Source organism: Petromyzon marinus, chromosome 21 (genome assembly GCF_048934315.1).
Source record: "Petromyzon marinus isolate PM22_M1 ecotype Great Lakes invasive population chromosome 21, UKy_Petmar_22M1.pri1.0, whole genome shotgun sequence".
Lineage (NCBI taxonomy): Eukaryota > Metazoa > Chordata > Hyperoartia > Petromyzontiformes > Petromyzontidae > Petromyzon > Petromyzon marinus.
The window spans coordinates 2,451,711-2,466,221 of NC_133687.1; the positions used below are offsets into that span (position 1 = coordinate 2,451,711).

The following is a 14,511-nucleotide window of genomic DNA, read 5'->3' on the forward strand; positions in this document are numbered from 1 at the left end:
AATGAAAATCAAATCAAATCACGACGTTTCGGGCGCATCGTGATTTGATTTTGATTTGATTTTTTACCTACGTGACTGTACCGAAAGAACCAAAGCGTATGGATCCTTGCAGTCACGAAAACTTCAAATCTAGAAGATGCAAGACAATCAGGCCGAATATCACTCGCTCGCTAACTCACTCCCCCATCGATCACTCACTCACCCAGCGAATGCACTGGTGAGGAGGTGCAAGATAATATTCAACCTTCCCTATAATTCCCATACCTCGACCCTTCTCGTGCAACTGCACTGGCTCCATGTCTACGACTGCTGCCTGTTCAAATGCCGACAAATCCCTTCATGGACTTGCACCACAATACCTTGCCACGCTTGTATCTTTCTACGTGCCTTCTCGCCCTCTACGTTCTCAATCCTTGCTCTCTCTCTCTCTCTGTCCCTCCTTCTCCTTGTGCTCAATCCACGCCCCACTTCACAGGAACAAACTTTCCCTCCACATTAACAGTCACCTTCGCTCACTAGTTTTCGCTCCACACTCAGAACTCACTAATTTTCCCTCGCTCACCCTCCCGCGGACGACCCTTCCTTAATATCCGCCTCATATGAGACCACCACCGTTATTTTCTCCTCTTAATATTCTCATTATATGGCTATCACTCATTCCTCATTCATTCAATCCATTCATCATCATTTACTGTCATCAATTTCGCTTTCACCAAATTCACGCATCACAGATTTGCCCATTCCTTCCTCTCATATATTTCATCCACCTCATCTCCACCAATACATCCATATGTACCGTTGTTAATTATTTGTTAAAACGCCTTGCATGCGCCATATACATTTATTTAAGATAAGGTAAGACAATAAGGCAAAATATCACTCGCTCGTTAGCTCACTCACCCATTGTTCATTCGCTCGCTCACCCATTGCGCACCCCTCCATCAATGGAATGATCAGGGACTCTGCCAGACTGCGGACGCGCTGGTGAGGAGGTTCAAGATAATTAGGCAGAATATCACTCGCTCGATCACTCACCCATCGCTCACTCACTCGCTCACTCAAGCAGGCGTAATATCACTGGTGACTGCCCCAATAGAACGCGGCTGTTATGCTTGTGGAACAAAATAACTCCTCCACTCAGCAGGGACGTGTCTGTTCAATTGGCCGAGTCTTTCAGGTTGAACAGATCGGCGTTCCGGTAGGTGGACGAGGAGACCCGGCAGGTGAAGATGAGCCGGAAGGCACCGCGGAAGGAACGGTTGAAAGAGGCGAAGAGCACGGGGTTTATGGCCGAGTTCACGTACGCGATCCAGTTGGCCACGTCCCAGCTCGTGGCGCTCGTCTGGTAGCCAATTATTGGGTCGATCACCGCCACGGAGCAATAGGGCAACCAGAAGATCAGGAAGACTCCCATGATGATTCCGAGTGTCTTCGTGGCGTTGTGCTCGCGCCTCATCGCCGCCCACTGCTGGCGGGTGGAGGATGAGGAGAACTCGACCCCGGGGACGTGCGCGCTGTTGGCGCGGATCTTGTTCACCTGCTCGCGGGCAATGCGGAATATCTTGGCGTAGGAGGTGACCATGATGCAGAGCGGGATGAGGTAGGCGAAGAAGGCGTTCGTGAAGGCGAAGGCCATGTTGCCCACCACCGGGCACGCGTCCCGGCACGAGCCCCGCGCGATCACCTGCTCGATCCCGAGCACGGTCCAGCCGGAGAAGAACGGCAGCCCGTAGGCCAGTGTGGTGCTCCAGCAGACCACCAGCATCAGCGCTACCTTGATCACACAGCAGCACCAACAATAGAAGACGATGCACGGGGAGAGCGAAGTGGAGAGGTAACGTTTCTGCATCGATGTGAGCGGTGTGGACGGGCACGCCGAGCTCGTTCCGACTCATTCCGCGTGCTTGGGGTGATCGACGAAGATCTCACAAGGCAAAGGCGCATCTCTGCAATTGCCGGCTGATGACACTGCTGGCGGAAGAACTTTCTCCTCTAGACGGAGCTCTACACACTCCTCTCTCCCCCCCCCCCACCTTCTCTAGAGTGTATTTAACCTACTCTCCCATGCTGGACAGAAATCTTGGAAGAGGTGGGAGTGCCCACACTTTACCCAACCAGGTGCGATCTGCCTAACGACTAACTATGGAGTACCCATATATATTGCTCGCTTGGATATCATTTCGGGGGAGGGTTTCAACTACTGCGTCCGGAGATCAAATTGAACTGGCGAGCGTAACTCATATTTGCAAGTCCAGTGTGCTATTCATTACATTGTAATGTGGCTATCCATTACATTTTAATGGATAGCCATATCGCGACAAACTAATCCTTTTGCTCACCAGATCTATCTACTGTCACACATTTTAAGGCAGTAGGCATTTTAAGACACAAGCCACAGTAGTGTGCTTGTGGTCATGCAACCCAAATAATGGAGTGGAGATCAAACCCATAGAGATGCATAGAGATACACAGAGACTCAAAGAGAAACATAGACACCCGTAGAGATACATGAAGACCCAACAGGAAACAGTGACAAACTAAAGACCAGCCACAGTATTGACCATGCAACCCATTTACTGGACCGTATAGTAAACCCATCGAGACGCTTAGATACACGAGGTACTCAGAGATACATAGAGTCCTATTGAGCTACACAGAGAAACAGATAAACCCATAGAGACCCACCAAGATAGATAGAGACTCGTTGAGGTACATAGACACCCATAGAGACCCATAGATACGATAAAGTAAACCACTGCAGTCTGCGCTCATTCAGCGGAGGAGGAACTTCAAAACGACACGAACTCTCTCTCCTGAAGCCCTCTCGTCGTGACCATCAGCAGAACCTCGACATTGGTATCCGTCCCCTGAACATCTAGCTGCTACCATCATAATTTTCTTCTTTCCCCGATACCTCCGATTAGCACGGTTGGCTACGTAAGGTGCCATAAGAGACTAGAATTGAATCGAATAGCGTATCTCATGAGTTGCTGGAAATACCTTCGACGGCCCGAGCCGCTTCGGGTATCGCAGCGGGTCGCTGACGGCGATGTAGCGGTCGATGGAAATGCAGCTGAGGTGGATGACGGACGACGACGTGAACGTGAAGTCGAACCACGTGTGCACCTTGCAGAATAAGCTGCCGTAGAACCAGCAGCTGTAGACGGCGCGCATCATGCTGTAGGGCATCACCAGCAGGCCCACTAGCATGTCAGCGAGGGCGAGGGAGAGCGTGAAGGCGTTGGTGCGCGTCTGCAGCTGCCGGAAGTAGAGGATGGAGAGGACGATGAGCGAGTTGCCCACGACGGTGCAGGCGCTGAACGAGATGAGCACCACCAGAGCGAGAGTGCGCTGCGGCGCGGGCAGGCGAGGGCTCGAGCAGCTGAGGTTGTTGTACGAGTTGACGCAGAGCAGCCTAGGAGCCTCGACATCCGATTGGTTGTCCATGCTTGTCCTGATATGTAACCAAAACATTTATACGTATTAGGGTAAGTACGTATGTGTATATATGTATGTGTGTTAGTGGTCGACTCAGCCTCGAATGAGTACCTGGTGCGGTGTGTAAATTACGCCAATAAGGAGACAAAGGTGGCCGGGTGTAGTATTGGCCTCCCACCCCCTCGTGCTCCGTGCCGGCCTTCATAGGTGCTCGCTAACATCACTTGCCCCAAAAAGTTTGTTAAAGTTATACGGGGGATCTTTGTTTTTGTTGAGGAGCGCGCTGTGCCCTGAACCCGGCGACCCGAGTTAGATTACCGCTCGCGACCACCAACACCAGTAACGAGTAACTAAAGCGGTCCTGGACATCCCCTACGTTGACTCAAATGAGTACCTGGTGCGGTGTGTATATGGTGCTGGTCACCCACCCCCTTGTGTACCGTACCGACTTTGAAAGGTTGTCGCTTACAGTACTTGACCCAAACGTCTGTTTAGGCTATATGGCGGTTATTAGTCTTTGTTTTCCATTTGTATTTTCTGTATGTTAATCTGTACGTCTGACTAAATACCTGGTGATGAGTGTGAGTACTTGGTAATGCGTCTGCCTTAGTACCCATTGATAATATTCAAATATGAGCACTATTAACGTGACTTCGATAGTAAAGAACTGTGTTATGTCACCTTCTGGGGGCTGCACTTAGGACACAAGGTGGTACACATCTTAATGCGTCTTGGAAAATGTATGATCACTCACATTTTACCCCACCACACGCGAACTGCCAACTGTGTTTTTTACATACTGCTCTGCGGACAGAAAAGCGAGATTTTAAATAAACTCGCGCCGTAATTTCACCTCCCGCAACCGGGAGATATGCACTGGGCTTCTTTGGATGAAAATTGGTTTGTGGAGTTTGTGACTCTGTCTTCATTGGTGCAAATAGCACCTAGGAGGGCCGGGCGGTACACTAGGGGTTGGGTGGCCAGCACCACGCCCGGCCTCCTTTGTCTCCCCAGTGGCAATGTTTTCACACTGCACTTATTTGAGGCTGAGTCGACCGAGGAAAGTCCCAGAACCGGTTCAGATAATCGTCAATGGCGTTGGCCGTGAGCGGGAATCGAACTTGAGTCGCTGGGTTTGTAGTGCATCGCGCTAACCGCCCTTGGCCCAAATATCTAAGGATATACATACATGGAATCTGACACTTTTCTGCGCCCATTTCAAGCCATTATAAACTGTTTAGTTGGAGGCTTTCCCCCCTTTTCTCTCCGCCTGATGACGACCGCTTGTGTTGCGATCACAACGTCGTGAGTTTTTGGCTTTTATTAATTATTTTATTTATTTATAATTTATTTTAAAAATATTCATTATTTTCTATCTACGTGACTTAACGAAAGAACCAAAGAATATATACATGGATGTTTGTATTTATCTTGTGCTGAGCCACCAAAATAGGTGCTCGCTCACGGTACTTTCCCCAATAGTCTATGTAGGCTACATGGGGACGGTCTATGAATGCATGTGTGTCTGCGCCATATTTGTTTGCATGTGTGTATGTTCCCTTTTCATGTTCTGTTAGGTTGACTCAGCCTTATATATACCCGGTACTTTGTGTAAGATTAACGATGGGGAGACAAATAGTGGTCAAGCCGACCTCAATATGCACTCGCTAACGCAGAGTTTCCTACACTCCAGTCCTCGCGACCCAATTTACTGTCCATTCAAATGCTAATTAACTTCTTCCACGCTACACGCACCATGATTATTAAATACGTTCCACGTGACGCGCTAAGCAATTAATACTGTGATCCGTGTGTCCAAGTGTTGTATGTGTACACGTGTTCCTTTCCTGACTACGGATAGAGTTGATATTCGAATCTGGCATGTGCCTCTCCTCGGTCGCCTCAGCCTTAAATGCGCGCGTGGGGGGTTAGGGTTAACATTATTGTTATGGGTAGGGCTATGGGTAGAGTTATAGGGTAGGTTAGCAGTAGTGTTAGGGGTAACATTAAGGGTAGGGTTATGGGTAGACTTATAGGTATATTAACGTTAGATTTTGATTTAAAGCTTTCGTGACTGCAGAGATTCATATTCTTGGTTCTTTCGGTAAAGTCACGTAGAAGGGAAACAATAAAATAATAAAAATATAAAACAATAAAATTCTCACGACGTTTCGACTGCAACACAAGCAATCATCATCAGGTGATGAAGAATATATATTAACATTAGGTTTAGGGGTAACTTTATGGTTATGGGTAGGGCTATGGGTAGAGTTATATGTAGGTTATCGATAGGGCATGGGGTAACAGCATGGGTATGTGTAGGGTTATGGGTAGGACTGTGGCTATGGTTGGGGCCAGGGCTATGGTTCGATGAAGTGCTCGGTCGAACACAAAGCACATCGTGCTGCGGTTCTAGCATCGAGGACAAAAATCGGTCTGGACTGTACAACGCGAAGAAGATATCACTTTCACGAGAATACTACAGAGCAATGGCACGAGACATCGTTAAGTGTCTAGATCTTCAGTTCGTACAAACTATTGATCGATTGAACGAGGACAGACGGAAACGATCTATTACGAACGAGGTGGACAGCACAGACAGTACAGACAGAGCGTGCGAGTCCGTACAAACGAGGCGACCCAATCCTCAAGCTAGAACCTAGCCTCGAATCCAGGTGGCCGGCCGCCCCGTCTGTACGATTGCCTGCGCAGGGTCTAAGACACGACCATTATAAACCCCCTCAGAGTCACACGGTCACCCAGCATCCGTCACTCGTACTCATATGTCAACACCTTCGAGGACGTTACGATCATTGAGTGACGTAACTCGTCCCGTGAAATCCGTATTGGAAACCCGGTCAACTCGCATCTCACCGTACGTAGCCCAAACGATTAGCACGGTTGGCCACGTAGACGGTGCGAAATAGGTTAAACATGCGGTACATAATAGGTAAAAGGTGCAGCCCTGCAATGGCTTTACTCGCACCACTACTGGCCAAAGTACCTTCACCAGAGGGGAGCTCGAGCGAGAACCCCTCTGGGGATATTTTTCTGGCCTCCACTTCGACACTGGCCAGACTCCTCGGCAGAGGTGGAATTTACCCACGCTTTACCGCACCACACGCGACCCCCTGCCGATCGGCTGGACCTTGTGGTGAAGCAATTGAAACTTGCTCCATTGTCTGTCTCATTAACCTGCCGCGCCGGGAGATCGGTTTGATCCGGCGACCTGTGAGGAGCCTCACCTCAAACCGCGTCTTTATTTTGTTCCGGAACACGCAGACGTGTTGTTGATAATATCGATACGATTGAAATGATTACGACTATGGTTGTATACATATATATGGACTGATCTCCAGCTACAATCTCAGACAAGCGCCCCTATCTAGGTGGGATCCTATCCAGATGGGGCCCGATCCAGGTGCCTCTATTTATGAGTTGGAGAGTACCCCCCTCCTCCCTCCCCCTTATGAGTGACGTTTTGAACCCTCTTGGTGATGTCGAAATAGCCCCTCCCTGCACCCCCCCCCCCCAAATAAAAACAAACGAAATGTCCCACCCCAAAATGTGAGACCAGACAGTTCACACTTCCCTAATACACTTGGGGAATGTGAAAATTAGCGAGCGACTAGTGGGTGGGACCAATTAGCGGTGGCGTTGTTGTTTCTGGCTGTTGTTATAATTATAGAGCACTTGGCACTATTTGCTATGTGACGTCTCACGGGGTCACAGTGAGATAACAGGGTGGACTGTGTATAATTATAAGTTATTAATAGTCTTGTGTGGGCGTGGTGAGCGGGTGGGTATGTGGATCTGTGTATCGGTGTGTGTGTCCATTCGGTGTATTAATGTGTGTGTTACATTGCCGTGGTGCTGGCCACCCACCCCCTGGTGTGTCGTGCCTGCCTTCATAGGTGCAACTCGCTAACATCACTTTGCCCAAAAGTCCGTTAAGGCTATACGGGGGATCTTTGTCTTGTTAACATCGCCACTAGAGAGACAAAGGCGGCCGGGCGTGGTGATGCTGTCCTTCATGGGTGCTACTCGTGAACAGCACTTGTCCCAACAGTCGGTTAAGGCTACACTTTGTCAAGATTTAACTGGGGATATTGATCTCCGTTCACAGGTTTGTTGATATGTGCATGTGTAGTGACATCGCTGGATGTCAACATGTTGGGTGCAGTACCGGCCCTCGAGGGGCACGGTGAACGCTGAATGATAGCGCTAGATGTCACCACGCTTTTCATGCAGTGCCGACCCTACAGGACAGGGTGTGTGGGAGCCGGCCGAAGGATGAGGTTATTCGAGGCCATGGCACTCTGGTTGACCCGGGAAGACATGTGACCAGTTGAGTCTACAAAGGGGCCCCAAGAGTGGGCTAGGGGTGGTCACTTGATTGGGACCCAGATCCTTCCCGTTGATTCTGGAAGGTGGACGTGGCCAAGGGCGGAGCCGGCCACGCCACAGATAATATAAGCCGGGTCCCAGGAGGAAGAAACCCTTCATCTACGTTCTCCGTTCAACGAGTCTCCAACACGTGGACCCGGGCCGAAGCTATTGGTCCCAATCCATCATAGCAGTTACGTTGTAACTAGTGTAGTTAGCCTGGTAGTCACCACCATAGGTTGTTATTCTGTTAAGGGGAAATTTACCCCGTGTGTTGGAACAGAATAAATGTGTTGCCTCCATGTCTACGACTGCGACTTAGTTGAACCCATTACACATGCATGTGTGTGGGTGCGGTGGTGCAGTGGTAGCGCGCTGCGCTACAAATCTCTCTACCCTAGTTAGATTCTCTCTCATGGCCAACGCCATTGACGATTATCTGAACCGGTCATGGGCGTCCCCTAAGTCAACTCAGCCTCAAATGGGAACCCACACTTTACCCGCAATCTCACGCGATCTGCCGATGGACTAATTGTACCGTGCTCGTTCATGCTGCTGGCGGGTCAGAGGAGCGAGGGAGAGATTTAAGAACATCGCCAATGTATTCAACAGCCGCGCCGGGAGGTCGAATTGAATCGGCGGCCCGTGGATTGAAATGCCACTGTACTGACCATTACACACACTCCCCACCTGACCCACTTCTGATTATTTTGAAATAACAATTAACAATACCGAAGTCGCCATTATTTATTAACGTATGCAACTTTTATCAAGACACACCGACGACATTCTACAGAGATTCAAATCAACACAGCCATCAAGTCGTTAAATATCAAAATCCAAAGCGATTCCGTGACCACACAAGCAAGCAATGGGGCGGCATGCATTGTGCTCTGAGCCATATCAGAATTAGCATCATCATCTTGGGCCACGATCGATTCACTGCTGGATGAAGGCCTCCATCTCCACACCGACGCCAACCCTCATTCTTGCGCGATGCAAAAACCTGCAAAAAGATTATCGTCGCATTCCCTTCCTCTTGGATTGTTACGACGGTTAGCATAGCCAGTACTAAAAAATACCGTTTAAGAAACATCCCTTAGTAGATTATGGTTCTGGATTCGAACTTATCATGACAATTTCCATTGCTGACTGCCCTACAGCGCCAGGTTTGGCTGAACAAGACGTGCAGCTGTGTAAAGCTTTGGAATCACTTAGCAGCAATCATTTGCCTTTCGAAGCCATATTGAAGTGTTGTCGAAGTCCCCCCCCCCCCCCCCCCCCCCGATGCTCCACCACTTTCGCTCTCCCACCGTGCCAACTGGCCGTGTTGTATCTGCCTGGCGTTCCGTACGTTGTTGTGAGCGTCGCTCCTTCGCTGCAGCGGGGGTCTCGCCGACAGCTTCCCAACAGCTTCTTTACACTCGGGCAGCTATGGCATCATACTGACTGATGCCAACGCGTCCCGTAATTATGTTGTCGCGTGTCTCGTCAGTCCAGTAGTTTGGGGCGCCACCGTGGTGAGATGTTAACTACCTCTCCTCGTATACAGGACGTCGTGGGTTTTAACTCGACCCTGACGTCTGTATATTTAGAGTTTGCGTGTTTCTCTCCACGTGGTCATGTGGGGTTTTTTTTTCTCCTGGTCCTCCAATCTTTCTCTCTACATTTAGAAACAACATGCATTCACCTCTTTCCTAAAATCCGGCAATCAAATGCTAATTTTTATGCTAATTTCTTTGTCAGAACACCTTGTTTGTGCGCACACAGGTCCGATGTCTGAGCGTGGTTGTGTTTCGCTAAATTCTCCTGTTTGATGAGTACTAGGTGCCTCGGTGAATGTATGTGCTCTAACTTTAACATAGCTATTTCTGTGACCAGTTACAAGCTAATCACTCAGCTATTTCAATGCTAAATTCGATGCTAATTCCTTTGTCAAGGGGTACCTCTGCGGATGTGTATACTTTAACTTAGCTATTTCAATAAGCCATTTCAATGCTAAATTATATGCTAATTCCTTTGTCAAGGCACTTGGCCTTTTTCTTCTCACACAGCTTAAAGGTCGTGATCTAAGCGTGGCTTCTTCCACTCCAGCGCTAATTCCTTTGTCAAGGGGTACCTCTGCGGATGTGTATACTTTAACTTAGCTATTTCAATGAGCCATTTCAATGCTAAATTATATGCTAATTCCTTTGTCAAGCAGCGCTAATTCCTTTGTCAAGGGGTACCTCTGCGGATGTGTATACTTTAACTTAGCTATTTCAATGAGCCATTTCAATGCTAAATTATATGCTAATTCCTTTGTCAAGGCGCGTGGTCTTTTTCTTCTCACACAGCTTAAAGGTCGTGATCTAAGCGTGGCTTCTTCCACTCCAGCGCTGTCCCCCAGACAGTCTCATCCCTTCACCTGATGAAGGCCGCTTGTGTTGTGGCCGAAACGTCGTGATTTTTTGTTATTTTATTTTCACCTACGTGACTTTACTCAATAGAACCAAAGAGTATTACCTGTTTTTCTTTTGTCGGGTTGGTGACCCCCGGCTCACTCTGGCAAGAAATGAGACCCCCAACCTGCTCTCTGGTCGAACAAAACACGCTTGAAACTTGATTATAAGGCGCAGAATGAAAAATTTAGCTTTACATTTCCGAAACCCAGCCTATCCCTCGTCTTCCCGGACAGAAATGCATGGTAGGGGCCAGGGACATATTTTTCAGTTCCGGCAGCAATTAAACCCTGATCTATGATATATATTTACACAGAGTAAATTACATTTCTATCATTAAACTAAATTAATTCAAACGGAAAATTGACCAGCATTGAGTTGCGTGCCTAGACACCTTTGTGTGGGCACTGTAGGACTAAAAAACGCTGGAGAATGGCATCTGGCCAGATCAATAAAGAGCCACTGATCGTAAGCGTTGCTACAAAGGGATCGATCTGTTCAGCTTCATACACCTAGTGGTGAACATGATGAGAATGCTATAGCTGAGATGGATTTGTGGAGTTTAGCAACAACAACAAAAATGGCAGTCTGAAAAATGGAAGAGGTTGAGATGACGAGTGTGGGGGAGGGGAGAAGAGTGAGAATAGATCGCGATGGTTTTCACGAACGTTGTCAGAACGTGGAGAGACTACGTCAGAAGGATAGTTACGTGAAAGGAAAAGATGGGGGTGGAGGGGGGGAGATTGAATTCGACGTTGTCAACGACATGGAGATGGGTCAAAGATTGTTGGGGGGGGGGGGGGGGGGAGGCTCGTGTAAGAGAGTCCACATGAGTTGTCCTGGTTTTGGGAACTTCCCTGTTCCAGAAACAAAAAGATCCCCTGTATAGTCTCAACAGACCATTGTAGAAAGTGCGTTTAGCGATCACCTATGAAAGCCGGCTCTGACACGCGAGAAGGTGGGTGGCCAGCACCATGCCCAGCCGCATTTTTGCCCAGTGCTGATGTGTACACACCGTGCCAAATACTCATTTGACGCTGAGTCGACCCAATAGATTGATTAACGATTGCTTACAGTCCTTTGTGAGTCCACTGTTAGTTGCGGGGCCTCACCACACGGTGCGGGCCGTGGTGCTGTTTGGCCGATTCTTCACTCTGTCGATTGGTGTTGATTGTTATGATGACGTTCCCAGGACAGCCGTCAGATGTCACTCTCGACAAAAGTTAGCCATGGCCCGGAATCAAACTAAACTGGCCAGGTTCATAGCTACCGTGGCGATATGGTATTACAACTCTACGTGCACACAGTCACTTCTGAATTACCCGGGTTCCGGATTAACGGCGCTTGAAAAACAATGCATCTCTTGTTTCATGCGCTGGCTTAATAACTGCTGCCAATGAATGAATAAATAAATAATACACTACTCTCAACTCATCGTGGGCCATTGACTCACGTGATCCGGAACACATTGGCCAGGAAAACCGATTCCGTCAACGAGCAATACACTAGAGCCACGTTTACACATTGTGTCCTCTCCTCCTCGAATACTCTGGAGAATCCAGAGTTTATTTTAATTGCAAGAATAATCTTTTTATCTTGTTACAAAGTGTTAGCAAAAAAAACCCTCATTACGCCCACAAAGCAACGATAATTACTCCACACCATCCAGGATTTTTTTCACGAAATTACCGAACGCTGTCTTGGTGGTTTAAGCAAGAAATCGATCGCCACTGAAAAGAAAAAGACATTCAACCACGCAGATACGATTAGCAAGGTTGGCTACGTATGGTGCCAAATAAGTTCAACACACATACAAAACAACCATCTTCCCAAGTACAAATCCGAATGCTCATGCCATCTCAGCCACTTCGCTTCCGCGTTTAAAACTGAACAGATCCGTCCCTCTGTAGCTTCCACGCAGGATTTTGCCGCTCACGATCAGATAGAACGCGTTGCGGAACGAGCGATTGAATGCCGCGAAGAGGATGGGGTTCATTGTGGAGTTGATGTAGGTGAACCAGTTGGCCACGTCCCACACCACTGGGTCGGACGCGTAGCCGAGCAGTGGCTCGGAGGCGGCGACGACGAAGAAGGGGACCCAGAAAACGACGAACGCCCCCATGATGATTCCCAGCGTCTTGGTGGCGCTGTGCTCTCGCTTCATGGCGCTCCACCGGCTGCGCACCGCCGCGTCGGCCGATCGCGTCTGGAGCATCGCGATGCTGATCTTTCTCGCCTGGGCCCGAGCCATCGTGTACACCTTGGTATACGCAGCTAGCATGAGCATCATCGGGGTGACGTAGGCGCACAGCGTGTTGGTCAGCGCGAACTGCACGTTCATGAAGACAGGGCAGTTGTGCGGACAGGTGCTGCTGGCCACTATGTCCTCGATGCCCGCGATGTTCCACTCGAGCATGTATGAGAGGCCGTAGATTATAAAGCTGGTCCAGCAAAAAACGAGCATCCTGCCCACCAGTTTCTTGGTCACTCGCTGCTCGTAGTGCAGGGGGTCGCTGATGGCCACGTAGCGGTCGATGGAGATACACGCCAGATGGAGGATGGACGAGGTGGTGAGAGTGTAGTCGAACCACGTATGCATCTTGCAGAAGGTTTTTCCATAGAACCAGCACGTGTAGGCGGTGCGTGTCACCGCGTAGGGCATCACCATGACGCCCACCAAGAAGTCGGCGGTGGCCAAGGATATGGCGAAGGCGTTGGTGCGCGTCTGGAGCTGTCGGAAGTAGAGGATTGAGGTGATGGTGAGGATGTTCCCCAGGGCCGTGGTGGCGATGACGAGGGCAAAGCCCCAGATGATGACGTTTCTCTCGCTGTCGCCCAAATCCGGGGGACTGCAGTTGAAGTTGAAAAATGTCACGACGCACACAGGGGCCACCGATGTGTTGCTCGCGTTGTGAGTTTTCATGGTTTGTTGTATTTCTTTCGGAAATGCGCGATGCGAACACGAGATGGAGAGTTATCCGTCAACTCGTTCCCGCGGTGCTCATCATCTGTTGAGAAAGCACGGGGGGGGGGGGGGAGGGTGGGATCGTGCGATATACAGCGGGTGAATCGCCAGCCGTGTGAGTACAACAGCAGCACGGCTTAACTTCTCACTCGATATTTGTTATCGTTGGCTCGGAGCAGAAGATTAACGGCATAAGGCTCTACCACGAGACAAGTGCTAGGTACAGTACGCCCATCCACGATCATCCCATATTATTCTTGCTCCGCTCTACATATATAGTGTTCCAATAATGCGTTGGATAGGTTTAGCACAGAGTAAGGTGAGATGGATGTGGTTTGCCAAAGTAATTACCGGATCGGGGCTCCCTACAGTTCTGGCTGAAGTATGGACTGTATATCAGCATCATATCGTCTATGTGTGTATTTTATTAACCTTGTTACATGCTATTATGGTGGAGGATCATGGGTAATTCACAGGTGATACAGGATTTTTTTTTAATCTGTGTTAAAAAAAACTCATTTGTTTAGAAATGCTTCCTTGTGTTTAGTTTGTTGGCCTTCCACCACACCTCCGATTAGCGTGGACGGTGCCAAATAAGTTTAACATACAGACATCAGGATTTACGTTTATAGGAAGCTTACATGATGCCACAGCTATTTAAAGTGCACTTAAAACACCTCTCATATAAACCATTCTGATGCCCGGCTGAATTATATCAGCTGTCCCTGTGCGGCACTAGCTGTACAAGGCACGGGAATGCAAATTTAAGCACTGGCCAGTCAGTAGGGGGGATGTTGCTACGTCGGTTTTTTTTCCCCCAATAGATTTGCGAGTAAATTAATACTACCTTATATACATGCTGTGAAATGTCGACTTCGAAGTTTAATTATAGCATTGTATTGAACAGGCGGTAAGTCCTTAAGTTTGAATATGTAAGGAATGTATAGGTTAGAATCCACCGGCCGCCCTGGAAAATTCCGTGGTTGTGCATCAAACTTAAAAATGCTTCACTCAAAAGTGGACGATAAGGAACCCATGACCACGTTTGCAGGGGTAGACCATTGTGTGCCGGCGTCACGGTGCAGATTTGCCAAATTAAAGTTGACAATTATACCGTGAAGTACTTAAATTACTCAACTCTAGTCTGGGCGGCATGCTTTGTTCCCTACTGCGCAAAACCTTGCAGGACCCTCCTGACAATGAGTCATGAGGATCAATCAGGCTTTCGGGACTTGGCTTTCCGAGCGTGACAGTACGAAAACAATATATAGTTCATTACTT

General features: G+C 48.7%; 2 protein-coding genes across 2 annotated transcripts; both read right to left on the reverse strand.

Moving 5' to 3' along the window:
• Window positions 1-1,156: 1,156 nt before the first annotated feature.
• Window positions 1,157-3,447, reverse strand: LOC116944539 (trace amine-associated receptor 365-like). The gene is made up of 2 exons (XM_032958194.2): window positions 3,001-3,447; window positions 1,157-1,774 (listed from the first exon to the last, which is right to left on the reverse strand). The coding sequence occupies exons 1-2, from the start codon at window positions 3,445-3,447 to the stop codon at window positions 1,157-1,159; spliced, it is 1,065 nt and encodes a 354-aa protein (XP_032814085.2).
• An 8,667-nt stretch (window positions 3,448-12,114) lies between these two features.
• On the reverse strand, window positions 12,115-13,188 carry LOC116944538 (trace amine-associated receptor 365-like). The gene has a single exon (XM_032958193.2). It carries the CDS (start codon window positions 13,186-13,188, stop codon window positions 12,115-12,117), a length of 1,074 nt encoding a protein of 357 aa, XP_032814084.1.
• Window positions 13,189-14,511: the final 1,323 nt, after the last annotated feature.